This window comes from Scyliorhinus canicula, chromosome 18 (genome assembly GCF_902713615.1).
Source record: "Scyliorhinus canicula chromosome 18, sScyCan1.1, whole genome shotgun sequence".
Classification (NCBI taxonomy): Eukaryota; Metazoa; Chordata; class Chondrichthyes; order Carcharhiniformes; family Scyliorhinidae; genus Scyliorhinus; species Scyliorhinus canicula.
The window spans coordinates 9,400,837-9,421,207 of record NC_052163.1 but is presented as its reverse complement, the minus strand read 5'-3'; the positions used below and the strand labels follow the sequence as shown (position 1 = coordinate 9,421,207).

The window sequence follows — 20,371 nt, the reverse complement described above, 5'->3', positions numbered from 1 at the left end:
CCCGAGACTCCATTCCCCCTAAATTTCTAAGTCTACTCTGACCTCTACTGATTCTTAGCTCTTTAAGAGCTGACTAGCTTCACTGGGCTGGCACTGCCCCTGACTTTCACCAGTCTCCTCAGCTTCAAGCTTCCAGGGCTGCTTCCTAACCCCAACCCTTTCTCTGTGACGGTCTGGTGCCATCTTAGCTCCCCAGAACTTCTCCTGAGCTCTAACCTCACAGAGCTGTCAAACAACTCCTGGGACTTCTCCTGAGAGCAACAATTTTTTTGCTGCCTGGAGCCTGCCAATAACAGCACCTTTTGTGGCCTTTCTCGACTGCAGCAGAACACCTTTAAGAAAACAAAGATAATTTGAAACCCTAGAACCACCTTAAACTCCACCCATCTCCACGACGACGTAGCCCCCCCCCCCCCCCCCCCCCCCCCCCCCCCCCCCCCCCCCGGTGAATGATCCCCCCACAAGGGTGGCCGCAGACTGAGTCCGCAGCCGCCACGCCGAGTTCCCGATCGGTGGAACCATGAGAGAACCACACTTTCGGGAACTCTGCCAGATGCACTCGGTGACCGTGTGATTGCTGGCGATTCTCCGGGACCAAATAATCGTGGGAGCGGCGGCAGACCCGATCTCGAGTTTGACACCAATTCTCCGCCCCCATACCGATTGCGATTTTGGCACGGAGGCTCGGAGAATCCTGCCTTTGTCTCCAGCTAAGGAAGCCCACATTCTGTTTGATTATCTTCTCTTTCTTGCTGTTAACCCCTGAAGTCAACATGGCCCCAACCTTTTAAGTGTAATAGACTTCAAGCTGCTTTAGTTGCATTTATCTTGTCTTCTACAATTAAACCGTAATCTTGCAGAAGTAAAAATGATCTCTAAAGTATCATTATGAAACTTCATTGCAGTGTTAATGTCAGCCTACTTGTGACAATAAAGATTTTTTTTAAATGGGTAACTGCTGCTGCACACATTGGTGACATTTCCTTGACTTGCTGCGAGATTCAAGCTGCTGTTGGGAAAGGGGAAACCCATTCTGCAGAGGTGTTTTAATAAAAAGGTGCTTTGACAAAGGGTCATCTGGACTCGATGTTAGCTCTCTTCTCTCCCTACAGATGCTGCCAGACTTGCTGAGTCTTTCCAGCATTTTCTCTTTGGTTTCAGATTCCAGCATCTGCAGTAATTGCTTTTATTTATGAGGTGCTTTAATAGTTGTGGGGTGCTTCCTTTGATGTTAGCTTTGTTGCTGACTGCAAAATCCAGGCTGTTATCTTTTGAATAGCTTTCTATCACCTTTTCAGACAGTCTTGGATGGTAAAATCCTTGGAATGTTACCTATTCAGAAAATGAGAAATAATCCAATTACCTGCATCCATCTATTTAAAGCAAAGTAAGTCAGTCATATGTCCCAATTCCTCTTTCTTGTAGCATCATGACAGAAAGGTGCCTGACCACTGACATGATTAGGCTTGAACTTCAACCAATGCACTTTCCTGCACAGGCCAACAATGGGATGGGGGGAATAATCAGCCTTTCCAGAGTCTCCCAAACTGAAAGCAGTGTTTGAAATTGAATAAATCTCCACATGTTCTATACATAATCTCTTCTCCAATATTACCTGATTAACCGAGCAGTGAGGGAAAGCTAATCTGAAGGTCTCCACGTGTAAGAAAATTAATGTTTCATAAGTGTGCTTCAGAATTGTTCTGACCTCCTGTGCTGAGGGTAAAGAAATACAGAGGTGGAGAATCAACTGGGAATTTTGCTCTTGATGATGTTCCATCCAGTGGCTTTTTGAAGAATGTGCATCTTATGACTGTAGGATCAGATATGATGCCCTCCAAGGTGGAATATCTTGCTGCAGACTGACCTTTTAAATTCTGAACATGAATCAGCGCACTCTGGTATTTTTGCTGTAGTGTGCATTCTAGGGAAGAAAAGTGAATGGAGACATAATTTCTAAAATGCCGAGAGGATTTGGTGAATGCAAGAAGACTAATATGTGAATTCAAAGCTAAAGACCAAAGACATAAAATTCATTGTGTTTTATGTCAGCATGGTGCTGTTATCCCCACCCTGTCATGCAAATCCTGCATTTTTTTTGGGCAGTGGTGGTATCCGATTTAATGACTCGATAAACATTTGAGTTAGGAGCAGGAGTAGGCCACTCAGCCCCTCGAATCTGCACATCATGGCTGATCTGATTGTAACCTCAATCCCACATTCCGACCTACCCCTGACAACCTTTCACCCCTAAGAGTCAAGAGTTTTTAACAGCACGGAAAGAAGCCCTTTGGCCCATCTTGTCATGCCGGCCATCAAACACCGACCTCCTCTAATCCCATTTTCCAGCACTTGGCCTGTAGCCTTGTATGTTATGGCATTTCAAGTGCTCATCTCATCCTTGTTAATCAAGAATCTATCGAGCTCTGCCGTAGAAGTATTCAAAATCTGCATTTTGAGGAAGAAAGTTCCAGAAATGCTGGGGGGAAAAAAATCCTCCATCTTAAATGAGTGACCCCTTTATTTGAAACCAGTGACCCCCAGTTCTAGATTCTCCGACAAGAGGAAAGATCCATGGGGGCAGCACGGTGGAGCAGTGGGTTAGCACTGCGGCCTCACGGCGCTGAGGTCCCAGGTTCGATCCCGGCTCTGGGTCACTGTCCGTGTGGAGTTTGCACATTCTCCCCGTGTCTGCGTGGGTTTCGCCCCCACAACCCAAAAATGTGCAAGCTAGGTGGATTGGCCACTCTAAATTGCCCCTTAATTGGAAAAAATGATTGGGTACGCTAAATTTATTTTTAAAAAAAAGAGGAAAGATCCATTTCACATCCACCCTGTCAATACCCCTCTGGTTTTGATCAAGTTGCCGTACTCTTCTAAGTGCTAGTGGATTCAAACCTAACCTCCACAACCTTTCTTCAGAAGTCACCCCGCTCATTCCTGGTATTTGTCTAGAGGAGGTGGCGGCGCAGTGATATTGTCACTGGACTAGTAAACCAGATACCCAGAGTAAGGCTCTGGCGATTCAGGTTCAAATCTCGTCACTGCAGATGGTGACATTTGAATTCAATTAAAATCTGGAATTAAAAGTCTCATGATGACCACAAAACCATTATTTCTTTTTTAAAAGTATTTTTATTAAGGTTTTGCAGAATAAAATAGTAGTAACCATAATAACAAAACAAACTAGTGTGAACATTAACATTGTGCAAAAAGAGAATATACAATAACAATTAAATAGACATTACCCCACGCGTCCCAGTCTTCCCACACCATCCCAATGAAGCACTCACCCCACCTATGGGCTGCTGCTGCTGCTGACATTTTAATTTTCCCCAAGAAAGTCGACGAACGGCTGCCACCTCCGAGAGAACCCGAGCATAGACCCTCTTAAGGCAAACTTTATTTTCTCGAGACTGAGAAACCCAGCCATGTTGGTAACCCAAGTCTTTACGCTTGGTGGCTTTGAGTTCCTCCATATTAATAATATCCGTCTCCGGGTTACTAGGGAGGCAAAGGCCAAGACATCGGCCGCTTTTGCCCCCTGAACTCCCGGGTCTTCTGACACTCCAAAGATCGCTATCTCTGGACTCTGCACCACCCGTGTGTTAAGCACCTTGGACATTGCCCTCGTGAACTCTTGCCAGAACTCTCTAAGCTCCGGGCATGCCCAAAACGTGTGGACATGGTTTGCAGGGCTGCCCTTGCAACTCAGGGGCTGGTTTAGCTCACTGGGCTAAATCGCTGGCTTTTAAAGCAGACCAAGCAGGCCAGCAGCACGGTTCGAATTCCCGTACCAGCCTCCCCGAACAGGCGCAACTAGGGGCTTTTCACAGTAACTTCATTGAAGCCTACTCGTGACAATAAGCGATTTTCATTTTCATTTCATTTCATTTCATATAACTGTCTTCTACCCCCAAAAACTTGCACATTCTCACTGCCGTCATGTGTGCCCGGTGGATCACCTTAAATTGAATTAGACTGAGCCTGGCACATGAGGAGGAGGAATTAACCCTGCCCAGGACCTCTGCCCACAGACCCGCTTCCAACTCCTCACCTAGCTCCTCCTCCCACTTGCCCTTGAGCTCCTCCACCGGGGTTTCCTCCGCATCCTGTAGTTTCTGGTAGATATCCGACACCCTCCCCTCCCCCACCCAGGTGCTGGAGACCACCCTGTCCTGTATCCTCAGTGGCGGCAGCGCCGGAAAGGCCACTACCTGTTTTTTCAGGAAGGCTCGTACTTGCAGATATTTAAAGGCATTTCCTGGCGGCAGATTAAATTTGTCCTCTAGCGCCTTCAAACTGGGAAAGCTTCCATCTATGAACAGATCTCCCATTGGGGCAGCGCGGTAGCATTGTGGATAGCACAATTGCTTCACAGCTCCAGGGTCCCAGGTTCGATTCCGGTTTGGGTCACTGTCTGTGCGGAGTCTGCACATCCTCCCCGTGTGTGCGTGGGTTTCCTCCGGGTGCTCCGGTTTCCTCCCACAGTCCAAAGATGTGCAGGTTAGGTGGATTGGCCATGATAAATTGCCCTTAGTGTCCAAAATTGCCCTTAGTGTTGGGTGGGGTAACTGGGTTATGGGGATAAGGTGGAGGTGTTGACCTTGGGTAGGGTGCTCTTTCCAAGAGCCGGTGCAGACTCGATTGGCCGAATGGCCTCCTTCTGCACTGTAAATTCTATGAAATCTATGAAATCCTTCTGATGCCTGTCCTCTGCCAGCTCTGGAAGCCACCATCCATCCTACCCGGGACAAACCTGTGGTTGTTGCATATCTGGGTCCAGACCGACGCTCCCTCCACCCTCTTGTACCTCCTCCACTGTCCCCAGATCAAAGCCTGTAATGATCCTACTCACCCGCTTAAAAAAGGCCTTGGGGTTGAAGATGGGGAGGCACTGAAAGGCAAACAAAAATCTGGGGAGGACAGTCATTTTCACGGTCTGCACCCTCCCTGCCAGTGACATCAGGAGCATGTCCCACCTTTTAAAGTCATCTTCCATTTGCTCCACCAACCGGGTCAGGTTGAGCCTGTGCAGGGCATCTCATTTCCTGGCCACCTGTAAACCCAGGTAACGAAAACTTTTCTCTACCATCCTGAGCGGCAGCTCTTTCAGTCTCTCCTCCTGCCCCTTGGCCTGGATTACAAACAACTTGCTCTTTCCCATGTTCAGTTTGTACCCTGAAACTACCAAAATCCCTCAGTATCCGTAGAACCTCCCCCATCCCCTCCACAGGGCCCGAAATGTACAGGAGCAACCCCCCCCCCCCCCCCCCCCCCCCCCCCCCCCCCCCGGGAACCAGTCCCTGCCAGATCCCCGAGGCTCTCAGCGCCATAGCTAGTGGTTCTATAGCTAGGGCAAATAGTAACGGGGAGAGGGGACACCACTGCCTCGTTCCCTGGTGAAGCTCAAAGTTTTCCGACCTCAGCCGGTTTGTACATACACTTGCTACAGGCGCCTGGTACAGCAATTTCACCCAGCCAATAAAGCCCTCACCAAACCCAAACCTCCCCAGCGTTTCCCAGAGGTACTCCCACTCCACCCAGTCAAAGGCTTTCTCTACGTCCATCGCTGTTACCACCTCTGCCTCCCCACCCTCTGAGGGCATCATAATAATATTCAGTAGTCTCCGGACATTGGTATTGAGTTGTCTGTCTTTAACAAACCCAGTCTGGTCTTCCTCTATCACCCCAGGGACGCAATCCCCAATTCTTGTGGCCAGAACCGTAGCTAGCAATTTGGCATCCACATTTAAAAGCGGAATCGGCCTGTATGACCCACAATGTTCCGGGTCCTTCCCTCATTAAAGAACGAGTGAGTTCAAAGCTTGTGACATTGTTGGGGGGAGGGTTCCTTTCTCTCTGGCCTCATTAAAGGTCCTCATCAGGAGTGGGCTCAATATTTCCAAAAATTTCTTATAGAATTCTACCTGGTAACTGTCCGGCCCCAGGGCTTTACCCGATTGCATGCCCTCTATACCCTTGACAATCTCCTCCAATTCAATTGGGCCCCCCAGCCCCTCCACCAGGTCCTCTTCCATCTTTGAAAGCCTCAACTGGCCCAAAAATTGAACCCGGGTCCCTGGTGCTGTGAGGCAGTAGTGTTTTTTTTCCCTTCTTTTTAAAAAATATAAATTTAGAGTACACAATTCATTTTTTCCAATTAAGGGGCAATTTAGCTTGTCCAATCCACCTACCCTGCACATCTTTGGGTTGTGGGGGTGAAACCCACGCAAACACGGGGAGAATGTGCAAACTCCACACTGACAGTGACCCAGAACTCTCGGCTCTTTCTCTCTTTTCCCTATGAGATCGAATTGAGATGAGTTCCCCTCTGACAACTACCTTCAGAGCCTCCCAGACCGTTGCTGCTGCTACCTCACCTGTATCGTTTGTTTCCAGGTAATCCTGGATGTTCCTGCTAATCCGCCCGCAAACCTCTTTGTCCGCCAGCAGCCCCACATCCAGTCTCCAGAGTGGGCGCTGCCCGCTCTCCTCACCAAGCCGCAGGTCCACCCAGTGCGGGGCATAGTCCGAGACTGTGATTGCCGAGTATTCTGTCCCCGCCACCTTTGGGATTAACACCCTGCTCAAGACAAAGGTTTATGCGAGAATAAACCGTATGAACGTGGGAGAAAAAAGAGAACTCCTTTGCTCTCGGCCGCGCCAACTTCCAGGGATCCACCCGCCCCCATCTGCTCCATAAAACCCTTCAGTTCCTTAGCCACTGCTGGTCGCTTCCCTGTCCTGGACTTCGACCGGTCCAGCTCGGGGTCAATGACTGTGTTAAGGTCTCCCCCCATGATCAGGTGGTGTGACTCTAAGTCCAGGATTTTGCCTAGCACGCGTCTCATAAATTCCACATCATCCCAATTGAAATGAAATGAAATGAAAAATGAAATGAAAAATTAATTTAATTCGGAGCATAGACGTTCACAAACACTATCCGGACCCCCTCCTACTTTCCACTCACCATTATATACCTGGCCCGTTATTTGCCACAATTCTCCCAACCTCGAATGACACACCCTTACAGATCAGAATTGCTACCCCCCTGGTCTTCGAATCCAGCGCTGAATGGAGCACCTGGCCTACCCATCCATTTCTCAATCTTGTGTGATCTGTGAGCTTTAAATGTGTCTCCTGAAGCATTGCTACATCTGCCTTTAACCCCTTTAGATGCGTGAATACACGCGCTCTTTTGACTGGCCCATGAAAACCCCTCACATACCACGTGATCAGCCTGGATGGGGGGGCTAACCCCCCCCACCGACTAGCCATCGCCCTTTCTTGGCCAACCTCAACCCTTCACTTCTTCGAGCGCCCCATGGTCCACACCGGAAGCCTCCACAAAACCATTATTGACTGTCTTAAAAACCCATCTGGTTCATTAATGAATCTATAAATTGGCTAAATTCACTAATGCCCTTTCAGGAAGGAAATCTGTCATCCTTCCTCGGACTGGTCTACATGTGACTCCAGACCCACAGTAATGTGGTTGACTCTTGACAGCTCCCTAAAGGACAATTAGGGAAGGGCAGTAACTGGCACAGCCAGCGATGCCAACCTCCCCTGAACAATTTTTTTTTAAAAAAACCTTCTTTGAGCAGTTACTAATGTATTTACATATTTCTTTGGATAAGTAGACCAGTACTACACACAATATTCCAGATGTGGTCTCTCCAATGACCAGAACAACTGCAGCATAACCTCCTTTTGTAATCAATTCCTCTCACAATAAACAATGACATCCTATTACTTGCTGTACCTGGAAAAGCATTGGAAACGGTGCAGAGGAGATTTACCAGAATGTTGCTTGGGCTGGAGAGTTTTAGTTATGAAGAGAGATTGGATAGATCTGGGTTTGCAGTAAGAGCAGACAGGAAGAAACCTTTCATCTTGGTGGAGGGATCAATGACCTAGGAGGCATAGATTTAAGGGAGGGGATGTGAGAGAAAACTTTTTTACCCAGAGGGTGGTGGGAATCTGGAACTCCCTGCCTGGAATGGTGATGGAGGCAGAAATCCTCGTAACATTCAAGAAGTATTTAGACATGAACTTGCAACGCCAAGGCTATGGGTCAAGTGCTGGAAAATGGGATTAAAATATTTAGATGGTTGTTTTTTACCTGCGCAAATGCAATGGGTTGAAGGGCCTTTTCTGTGCTGTAGACCTCTGTGATTCTACCCATATACTCGCCTTTTGTGATTCATGTACAAGGACACCCAGATCCCTCTACGCTTCAGCTCTGCAATTTCTCACCACTTGGACAACAAGGTTTTTTATTCTTCCTGTCAAAATAGGTGATTTCACATTTTCCCACTCTGCCATATTTGTTGTCCACTCACTTAACCCGTTGATGTCCCTTTGTAGCCTCCTTGTGTCCTGTTCACAATCTATTTTACTACCTTTACTAGTTTTTTGCCGCCAGTAAATTTAGCAACTATCCCTTCTGTCCCTTGATTCAAGTCATTAACATAAATTGTAAAAGGTTGAGGCCCCAGCACTGATCCCTGTAGCCGTCACATCCTGCCAATCAGAAAAAGACCCATTTATGCCAACTGTTTCCTGTCAGCTAGCTAATCTTCTTTCCATGCTAATATGTTGCCCACCACACATTGAGTTTTACTTTCAAGCAATAATCTTTAATGTGGCACCTTAGGCTAGATGCAGGGAAGATGTTACCAATGATGTGTGTCCAGAGCCAGGGGTCACAGTCTGAGGATTCAGGGTAAGATATACATTTCGGTCAGATATAAGGAGGCATTTCTTCACATAGTGGTGAGCCTGTGGAATTCATTGCCACAGGAGGTAGTTGATGCTAAATCATTGAACATTTTCAAGAGGCGTCTATATATAGCACTTGGGGAGAATGGGATCAAAGGCTATGGGGAGAAAGCAGGATCAGGCTATCGAGTTGGATGATCAGCCATGATCGTAATGAATGGCGGAGCAGGCTCGAAGGGCCGAAAGGTCTCCTGCTCCTACCTTCTATGTATCTATGTATCACATCCCTTCTGGAAATCAAGTACTGTACATCTACCAGTTTCCCTTTATCCACAGCACATGACTCCTTCAAAGAACTCCAATAAATTGGTTAAATGTGATTTCCCTTTCACAAAACTCTGCCTGATTGCTTTGAATTTTTCCAAGTGCCCTATTATAACATCTTTAATAGTGGTTTCTGACATTTCCCTATGCCACTGACTCTGAAACAGAAGATCTGTTAGCGATTATATTTTCTTATAAACCTTCACTCTATTACAGATATAAGCAAATAATTAAAAATCTATTCTAAAAACTCTTTCTCCGTTTCTGCATTCCTTACTTTCAGCTATAACAGACGACTTTTTACATTTTCACAATGAGAGATGTTTGGCTAATTGGCCCTGCTTTCTGTCTGTCTCCCTTTTTTGAATAATGAAGTTACATTTGCTATCTTCCAATCTAATAGAATCTTCCCCGAAACGAGGAAAAATGAAAACTAATGCGTCAACTATCTCATTAGCCACTTTTTCAATTGAAGGCCACCAGGGATTTGTCAGCCTGCAGACCCAACAATTTTCTCAGTGCTTCCCTGGTGATTTTCCGGAGTTCCTCCCTACCTTCCATTTCCTGATTTACAGCTATTTTTGGGATTTTACTGGTGCCTCCTATAGTGAAAACAGATGCAAAATACATGTTTAATTCATCTGCAACACCCCTGCCGTCCATTATTAATGCCCCAGATGCACTTTCCATAGGACCAATGCTCACTTTGTTAACTTTTCTTAGTTAAATATCTATAGAAACTCTTCCTATTTATCTTTGTATTACTAACCAGCTTTCTCTCGTACTCTAGCTTTTCCCGTCAATATTTTTGTCATTCTTTGTTCTTTATATTCTTTCCAATCTTCTGACCTGCCAGCCGTCTTTGTGCAAATGTATGTTTTTTTCTTTAAATTTAATACAGGCTTTAACCTTTTTGGTTAACCATGGATGGCAGGCCTTGAATTTTTTTATTCTCTTTGGTGAAGGTCTGTTCTGTGTATTCTGAAATATCCCTTTAAATGTCTGCCACTGAGCATCTATTACTCCATGATTTAATCATGTTTGCCTGTTCACTCTCATTAGCTCTGCTTTTATGCCCTCATAATTGCCTGCCCTTAGGTTTAAAATACTAGTCTTGAATGCACTCTTCTCTCCCTGAAACTGAATGCAAAATTTAGTCAATGATTGCTGCTACCCAGCTACCTGCCTTCACTTTGATATTATCAATTAATCCAATCTCTCTGCACAATACCAGATCTAGTATATCCTGCCCTCTGGTTGGCTCCAAAATGCGCTGTTCTAAGAAACTATGCTGGAAACATTCTATGAGCTCTTCTACAATACCTTTGACCATCTGATTTTTGTTCAGATAAAAATATCCCACAATTATTGCTGTACCTTCCTGACAAGCTTCCATTATCTCCACTTTCATGTTCTCTGACTGTCCAAAGATGTGCAGGTTAGATGTGCACTAAATTGTCCCTTTGTGTCCGAAGTAGGTGCCCTTTCAGAGGGTTGGTGCAGACCTGATGGGTTGAATGGCCTCCTTCGGCACTCCAAAATCTATGGAATTCTGCTGTGTAGTTACAATTAGGGGGCCTGTACACCACTCCCAGCAGTGACTTTATCATTTCTCATCTCAACCTTTCACATCCTCATTTCCTCAACTTAGGTCACCCCTCTGTAATGTGCTAATACCATCATTAAGTAATAGAGCCACCCCTCCACCTTTTAACTTCCTGTCCTTCCTGTTGAAACATTGTGCTGGCACTATGATGCACAGAACTAGCATGTTCAGTGATGAAAAAGCTCAATAGGTTCAAAATGGATTACATGAGTACTCTGCCATCAATTTAAAATTGTATGTATTCATAATACCGCTTTTCCAACATTGTGTTTCTCCCAGAACACTCTGCACTTTTATTAGACTTTATAAGAAACCAAATCTATATTTCCCCAGGTAGGCTAGTGAAATTAATATTTTATTAATATCACACTGGCTGACTAGCAAATGTCAAAAAATAAAACATTATAAACGTCGATGCTTTGTTTAATGTGCAAGTTTTCTACAATGCATATCTTTAGTGCAACCCCCCCCCCCCCCCCCCCCCCCCCACACACACACACACACACACACACTGTCCACATCTCTTGTGCAGATGTTGAAATCATGCTGTGATTCTGCTGCACACACACTGAAATAGCATCTTAAGTGGCTATTCATTGTGAGCCTTGAAGGGGAATATCATCAGGATATTTGGCCAGATCAACACAAGACCCACAGTTGTTCCTATCCTGATTCTCTTATTCATACAGACGAGGAGCATGCGCTTACACTGTCTGAAATGACACAGAATGAGACACTGAAAGCTGGACCTGCACTTTAAGCAAGTTTCTGCAAGACTAGGAAGTGTCCCAGGCACATGTTGCTATGTGCTAGGAGTGTAAAATATAGGATACTGGCCAAATAAAAATCACCAAAATGCTGATCCTGGATTAGTTTTTAAAATTGAATAAGTGACACAATAAACAGTGTCTCTCTCTCTCTCTACTTCATTTTCAGGGTTTTGTTCGCTGAGTCATGGCATACAGGAGACCGGAAAAGTCATGTGAACAAGCATTTGAATGTCTGAGAGTGCAGGAATACGAACTGGCAGCGAAGTACTGTACAGAAGCGCTCATCGCCCATAGCAACCCTGCCATCACCTCCACATCATGCCAGCCAGAACTAGATCGTATTCGAATTGAAAGTCTTCTCTACAGGATAGCCTGCTTCTTGCAACTTGTGAGTAATGTATTTTGTTTGAGCAACACCCTGTAAGTTTGGACAGACTGGAAAAGCGTTGACTTCCTCAAAGACATTGATCAGTTCTTGCCACTTGAATAGCTAGGTTATGCAATTGAGGCTAAAACTTGTTGGAGCACCACTTGATTAGCAACATTTGTTTTCAATTAAAGACCTGAATGTGATTAGCGTACAAAATTACCACAGGGGTTAGGGCTGCATTGTTGAACTCAAAAGTGCTGAAGTAGTAGCAGGAACAAAAGAGAATCATTGTATACAGAAAAGGTGTTTCTGCACCTCGAGCATGGCCAACCGTTGGTTCCAATTCCAAAATCAAAGGTGTTTCTAGACACAGTAAAATATTAACTTACAATTTACCTTTGTGATAAGACAGCTGCTTTCTTCGGAATTGTTCGCTGGGTCTCCATGATAACAGCAGAACCCAGAGACTGGTTTTCTACTGTATACGTCAGAATAGTGGAGACACTGTTCCAACACAGAATGCAAAGTAAAATACTTTAGGTCTCTTTACACAGATCTGAGGGATGAGATGTTCTTCTGCCTTGATCTGACATCACTGTTGTACTAATTCTTCCAGTGCTAGGCTTGAGAGCAATTGGAGATGAGCAACAAATTCTGGCCTCGGTTTTCCTATTTTCTCATGCCATGCACACTACATCCCATGAAAGAAAAAAAGTGTGGATTAGACTTATTATTTCTCACTTTAGCATTAAAAATGCATTCTGAATTAGCAAACCATGTTTATGTGGGGATTATATTTTTTTTAAAGTGGAATTTAATGGTGGAGTATTGGTTCCATTCCTGCTACCATAAGGCCTTGTGTGTTATTCCTTGACACAGCAGTCTTGGACATAACAGGCTGGCATGATTGGAGGCGAGCATCAGGTGGATTGGTAAGGTCCTTGTGTAGCCTCAGGCTTGGATTGATGTAAACCTTCTCCAGGAGCTTTCTTGTAGCAATCTCCCTCTTGTGAGATGGCAGGATGTTGCTCAGGATGTTGCTCAGCACTGGGAGCCAGGGGAGTTGAGTTGAGTGGAGGGTACCTGAGCTGATACGCATTGTTGTGTTGCGCTGGGTATCTAGAGCCTGAAGTGGGAAGAGTTGCACCATACTGGTGCACTTCAGAATACAGCACACCCAAGTGTGTATGGCATGGGAAAATAGGAAAGCCAAACACCATGAATTCTATCGTTCAAGAGGCAAAATGCATATTTAACAGGTTAGTCCCCATTTCAGTGCTGCGATCGCTGATTTTAACTGGGATGCAAATAGGCGTCAAAGTAGGCTCAAAGCCACAGGATTGGAGAAAGTTAAATTGTTCAGTCCCCTTTCTTAATCTGTCTAAAGTCTGTGGCTAGAAATGCATGTATTTGGATGCCAGACAAGGACAGGAACAGCCTTGGAACTGGTACAGTTCAGTCCAGTCAGATAGCGTAACGACATTCACCACGGAGGCTCACAATGAATGAATGACTACTTAAAGTTGCTAGATGCTACTTCATGTTTGTGCAACACAGCAAGACTTTGACACCTTCATGAGAGATGTGATTATTGGGGAAGAGAACATTTCAGAATTCTCACTTTACAATATACACTGCAGAAAACATGTATGTTAAATAAAGCATCTCCAATAAGTTGAGTCTTGCTGTACATAATGCTAGTGGTCTACACTAGTGGGGCTGTTTTTCCATAAAATCCAATAATAGTGTACGATATACAGGGAGAAACGCATTGTTGGAAGTCAGAATTGTGGAATCTGAAGATTTTAAAAGGGTGATGTAGTGGTGCATTGCTCGTTTATTCCATTGTTTTGGAGCACAAGGTAATAATATATGGGTTATTGAGTATATGAGCATGCAGGCTCGTGATCTTCAAAAATAAGAGCTGAGGATTTTTGATGAGCTTCCAAATTAGTTTTTCCTGAGACTCTGCCCACATAGAACTGAGTTATCACTGCCCAAATTTAATTCGACTAAGGCTTTTGCAATTAACAACAAGGAAAAGCTTCTGTCCCATCAAAGGTTGTTGCTCGAAGCACAATGGGCATTATCCAACATTGTACCTCACTCTACAATGTTACACCTGGAATCTCCCAGGAAGTTGGACATCTGTGTGGGTAATACTGTAATACAGTGAAAAATACTGAGAATTAATACAAGAACACACTGGGCGACATACAGCCAAGTAAACTCCAGATTTTTGTGTTCTAATTGAACATCTGTGAAACTCGCTGAAATCCAAGTAGCAGGTTGCTCCGAGAGCTACAATAAAAAGGTTTGAATAATTTTTAATCAAGCTGGAGCACTTAATGTTGTTTTTGGCTCAGTCTGTTAGTGCTTTTGGATGGCTGGTGCTTGCTTATTTCACCGTCTTAAATTTGCAGTGGTTATCTTTTTATAATGTTCAGAATACTGTAATTTGCAGTTCACTTGATTTAAAAAGGGATATTGGAATGACTATCTTTAAAATATATTTTTATTAAAAGATTTTTCAATAAAACAAAACAATATAACAGACAACTGATGCTACAAGTTACAATATGTAAAGAATACAGTCCGCTCCTCCCCCATTAACGAAAACAACCTTCCCCCAACAACTGATGGTGACTAACTCTTGGAAAAGTACCGCCATCTTGGGTAGAACCTTCCTATCAACCCCTTAATGGTGTACTTCACCGTCTCCAAATGTAGAAATTCCCTCGAGGTCACCCAACAGGCTGAGGCACGCCTCCAAGATATTAACGAGGCAAAGGCAAGGTCTCCCCCCCCCCCCCCCCCCCCAAAAAAAAAACCCACCACCAGTGTATTTGACACCTCGAAAATGGCCATCTGCGGACAAAGCTCCAATTCGACATTAAGAATCGCTGACATAGTGTTAAAGAAGGAGACCCAAAAGCGTAACAATTTGGGACATTACCAGACCATGCGTGTATGATTAGTTGCCCCCAAGAACCACCGCTCACGCCTGTCATCTACCCCGGGGAAAAACCTTGCCTTAGTCAGATAAGCCCTACGCACCACCTTGAATTGGACCAAACTAAGCCGAGCACAGGAGGATGTGGAGTTGACCTTACCGAGAGCCTCGCTCCCAGTAATATATAGAAGCAAATCATCTGCGTACAAGAATCTCCTCACCCAGAATAGGACCCAATTCATCCTCCCGTTTTATCTTCACTGTATCCAATGGAGTCGACTCTGCTGACTTGATTTGACCATAAATACCTGAAATATCCCCCCCACACCAGACCCGGTCGAAGATGAAATCCTCTTCAACGGGAAGGACAGGGGTGCTAGAGTCAAACATTGAGTCCAAGCACGTCGGCACAAAGATATGATTAATTACAGATAGAGGCTAACAATGACGTGGAGCTAAATTTAAAATACTGTCTGAACTGCTTCCAGATTCTCAGGGTGGACACCAACACTGGGTTCGAAGAAAATTTTGCAGGAGAGAACAGAAGTGAGGCTGTATGACTCCCACTGTGTTCTTGGATTAATTCTACGAGAACTCGCCTCCATTTCCCCCAAATGATACCCAGATCACTAAGCCACCCGAGTACTTTCTCAATAGTAGCAGCCCAACAATAAAGTAACATATTGGGCAAAGCTATCCCTCCTGAGAAACGCCCTACAGATCCCTGGCGTCTTGTCCAAATGAAAGAGGACATTAACTCTAGCAAAAAAGGATTTGGGAGAAAAATAGTGAGACACTGAAAAATAAATTAAAACCTCAGAAGGACATTCATTTTGGTAGTCTGGACCCTGCCTGCCAAGGATAGGAGAAGTCAGACTTGACCCATTCTCCAGACTAGCATAATTTAATTTGTGGAGCGAGACCCAATCATGGGCCACCTGGATTTCCAGATGAAGAAAGCTAGACCTGGCAAGATGAAAAGGCAACATCCCTAGATCAGTTCCTCTCCCTGGGGGATCAACCAAAAAGAATTTGCTCTTGTCCAAATTCAACTTATACCCAGAGATGGAGTCAAAACTCCTAAGTAACTTAATTACCTCATCCATAGGTCCGTAATATCAAGAAGCAAATCATCTACACACAAGGACACCCTATGCTTCCTCCCTCCCTGACTTCCACTTACTGGAGGATTTTAACTCCATGGCTAGTGATTCAGTTGCCAAAGCAAACCGAAGTGGAGATAATGGACATCCGTGCCTCACATCCCTATTCAATGGAAAATGCCCCGCCCTCAATGCATTAGAGCAGATACTAGCAGTGGGGACCCTATACTGCAAATTAATCCAAGAAATTAACTTTTGTCCAAAACCAAACCTCTCCAGAATCAGAGATACCCCCCTCGCCACCGTGTCAAACGCTTTTTCAGCATCCAAAGACTCTACCACTTCTGGCTCGGGCATGAGAGGGGGGAGAAAACTATATTCAACAACCAACGTATATTACTGACCCTTAAAGTAGCCAATATGGTCTTCCTTGATCACCACTAGAAGGCAGAGCTTCACCCACAGCACCAGCACTTTTGTGAGCAGTTTAATAATAATAATCTTTATTATTGTCACAAGTAGCTTACATTAACACTGCAATGAAGTTAGTATGAAAAGCCCTGAGTCGCCAGACTCCAGCGCCTGTTCGGGTACACAAGAAGGAGAATTCAGAATGTCCAATTCACCTAGCAAGCACGTCTTTCGGGACTTGTGGGAGGAAACCGGAGCACCCAGAGGAAACCCACACAGATGCAGGGAGAACGTGCAGATTCTGCACAGACAGTGACTCAAGCTGGGAATCGAACCTGGGACCCTCGTGCTGTGAAGTAACAGTGTTACTGTGCCGCCCAATTAACGCCTGTCTTTAAAAGTGAAATGGAATGAAACAACCCACATGGAGTCCTTGTCCTTCTTCAAGATCGGGGAAATGAAGGCCTGCAGCAATGTAACTGGCAAAGAACTTTGTGACAAGGAGTGATTGAACATGTCCAATATTAACGGGATCAACTGACCCGCAAATGTCTTGGAAACTCAAAGGGGAATCCATCAGGGCTGTGAGCCTTGCCTGTCTGCATTGACCCAATACATTTCAGAATTTCCTCCAAACCCAACAGGGATTCTAACTCTTCTCTTCTCTTCTCTTTCTCCACCAATGGAAAGGACAACCATCCAAAAATGCCACCATGGCCGAGCCCCCTCTGGGGGCTCTGATCTATAGAGATCCCTATAAAATGTTTTGAAAGCGCATTGACTTTATAGCAGGCAGAAACCAAACTGCCGCCCGAGTCCTTTATCTCCACAATCGGCTGGGAAGCAGCATGGTATCTCAGCTGATGAGTTAAAAGGTGACCGGTCTTCTCCCCATGTTAATAAATGACCCCCCCTTGAGTGTCGCAGCTGACTCACTGCCTTACTTGTTAGCAAATCTAACTGCGCCTGTAACTTTTTCTACTTGCGAGTAACTCCGGGGTAGGGACAAACGAGTATTTGTGGTCCACCCAATGGAGTCCACCAACCTCTGGCCCTTCACCCTCGCAGTCCTTTTGTCTGCCAACCTTTGTCTGCCAACTGCCCCATATCCAACCTCCATGGCGGGCATTGGGAGGATCCTGAGTCTGACCAAATCCACTAAATGCGGAGCATGGTCCGAAATCACAATCGCCGAATACCCTGCCTTCATCACCCAGGGAAACAGTAACATCACAATCGCCGCATACCCTGCCTTCATCACCCAGGGAAACAGAAACCTTCCCATCGCAAATAAAGTCAATCCACGAGTAGACCTGATGGACATGGGGAGAAAAAAAAAAATCTTGTATCACCTGGGGGTAACCCCCCCCCCCCCCCAAACACATCCTCTCCCCACCCCCAAATAATACCACACCCAAATGCACATACACATAACATTGAGGCGAACGAAAACTCCTAATTCCCAATTCTATTAACACCAACCCCAAACAGAGCAAAAACAATAAGCTCATTATCCAATCTAAACTAAGATAATGAACTTCAGCTACCCTCACCACTGCGCTTCCGTTAACTAGCTAACAATTCAGCTAGCACCGCCTATACTCCAGAAAAATATTGACTGTCAAAAAAAGTAGAACAAAACCCCTTACAACCATGAGCTCCAAAAGGGAGTCATATTTTTCCCATAACAATTATAACACAAGAACAAAACCCCCCATAATCTTGAGCCCTGACCTAAATCCAACCTTTGAAATCATCAATCCACCCAAGGACAAAGAAATGCAGACATACACGAAAAACCCCAACCACACCCCACACCCACTTGCCGCCCCAACACCCAAATACCTCACAAATCCCAATCAGCTCTCACCCAGCCCATGTTTCTTTTTACAAAAGCCCCTGCATCTGCCAGTGCATCAAAAAAATAAGTCTTTCGACTCAAAAGCCACTCTGAGTCTCGCCTGGTACACCATCCCAATTCGAACTCCATTCTTATTTAGAGCGGCCTTAGCTTTATTAAAGACCGCCTGCTTCCTTGCCAGCTCCGCTCCAATGTCGTGGTACATCCTGATGACACGACCTTGCCATTCATAATCACGATGATCCTTTGCCAATCTCAGGACTGTTTCTTCTGAAAACTGTGGAACCTTATGATAACAGCTTGGGGCAGTTCGTTGTGATGGGGCTGCTGCCCGCGTGTCTGTTGCACTCGATCCAGCTCTGGGTGGGACATGAATCCACCCTCCCCTAGCATCATGCCAAACATCTTTGAAAAGTATTCTGGCAACCCCACTATTCTGATATTCTGCCTCCTAGAACGATTCTCCAGATAGTCCACTTTGGCCATCAGTGCTTTATTCATGTCGGCCAAATGCAGCAAGTCAGCTTCCAGAGAGGCAGTCTGGTCACTGTGCTTCGATAGAGCCATCTCCATTCCTGTTTATTGTGGCACCATGCGCTTTTACCAACTCATTGGTCTTTTCCAATCTGAATGCGAAGCAGGGCCTCTTCTATTGATGTCTTCTGCTTTCCATCCATTGCCAAGATGCCAGGAAGCACCTGGGCTGTTAGTAGACTGGACGGAGCCGCAGCACCACCTGCCATTTTCTCCACAGAAAAGCCCTGAGAAGTCTCCAACTCCGTCGATGAATTTCCTTCTTCAAATTCTTTTACCCTGGTCCTTCTGGGCATTTCCCTTATGTTGGCACCTTGTATCATCGATCAGGTGGGATTTCAAACACAAATACCCCAGACAGTGGGTGAAAAGGGCCAAAAATTCAGTACTCTGGCGGGAGCCACCTTGCGTGCGAGACCTCCCTCTACATACCACCGCCGGAAGTCCTGGAATGACGATCCTGAAGTGATCGGCATTCAGAATAATCTGATCAGGAACTATCTTACTAAGAACATAAGATGTAGGAGCAGCAGTAGGCCATTCGGCCCATCAAGTCTGTTCTGCCAATCAATGAGATCATGGTTAATCTGATACAATCCTGAACTCCACTTTCCTGCCTTGTCCCCATAACCCTCGATTCCTTCACTGATTAAAAATCTTCTCTATCTCAGCCTTGAAAATAATGCCCCAGCCTCTACAGCTTCCTGCGGTAAAGAATCCCACAGATTCACTAGAAGAAATTCTTCCTCATCTCGGTCTTAAAAGGGCGACACCTTACTCTGAGATTATGCCCTCTGGTCCTTGACTGTCCCACAAGGGGAAACATCCCACATCTACACTGTCAAGCCCCCTGAGAATCCTATATGTCTCAATAAGGTCGCCTCTCATTCTTAACTCCACTCAGTACAGGCCCAACCTACTTAACCTCTCCTCATAAGAACATCCCTCCATAGACGAGATCGACCTAGTGAACCATTGCCATCTATGATAGTGAATTGAGCTGATTGCAACATTGTCAGTTTGGCCTGAGTTTGAAATTTGTTCAGTACGATCACTTAGCAGTATTAAGCATGCAGATTGCATCTAGTACAGTACACATCTGTTTTCAAAATATTTTTTGTAAATCAACAAAATATTCTTGGGGATAAACAAGTTTACCAACCAGATCAATTACTGATCTTGTTAAGTGACACAGAGTATACGTGCATTGCATAAAATCAGGTTAATTGGACCATTTCAGCACCTCTTATGCAGACTGAGGGTTTTTATTGAAGAATCCTCCATACTCTCCCACACAGGACAATGGGGGCATATGAATTGTGGTAATGCAGTGTGTACAGTAGCATTGTAATTGATGTCCCAGTATCTGTAGCACAAGTATTGTATCAAGTACCTTGAATGTACAAAAAATGTATGAACTTTAAACTGCTCTTATCCAGTTGTGCTGCAATGTTGATATCTCCGAGTCTCATGGCAATAGTGGCAACATGAATGTAAACTTACTGCATTTGTTGATCACTGTCTGGGATACCCAGTTTATACATTTTTTAAAAATCTGGGATTGTCTAGCCACAGATCATGGTGCAAAAAATAATCTGGAATTAAAAACTAGTCTCAGTAATGGCGACCATGAAGATACAGGATTGTTGTTTAAAAACCCATCAGGCTCAATAATGCCCTATATGGAAGGTAGAGAGAATCTGCTGTCCTTT

General features: G+C 45.0%; 1 protein-coding gene across 10 annotated transcripts in view; it reads left to right on the top strand.

Annotated features, from left to right (window-relative positions):
* Positions 1-20,371, top strand: part of helz (helicase with zinc finger) — a 259,376-nt gene that overhangs the window by 36,019 nt on the left and 202,986 nt on the right. For 4 of the 10 annotated variants that reach the window (XM_038777995.1, XM_038777993.1, XM_038777991.1 and 1 more), the window contains exon 1: positions 11,612-11,815. In XM_038777995.1, the coding sequence (XP_038633923.1) occupies positions 11,612-11,815 (204 nt within the window). Of the gene's footprint in view, positions 1-11,593; positions 11,820-20,371 lie in introns of those variants that run through there. The other 6 variants (XM_038777996.1, XM_038777990.1, XM_038777999.1 and 3 more) reach the window with 5 other exon arrangements.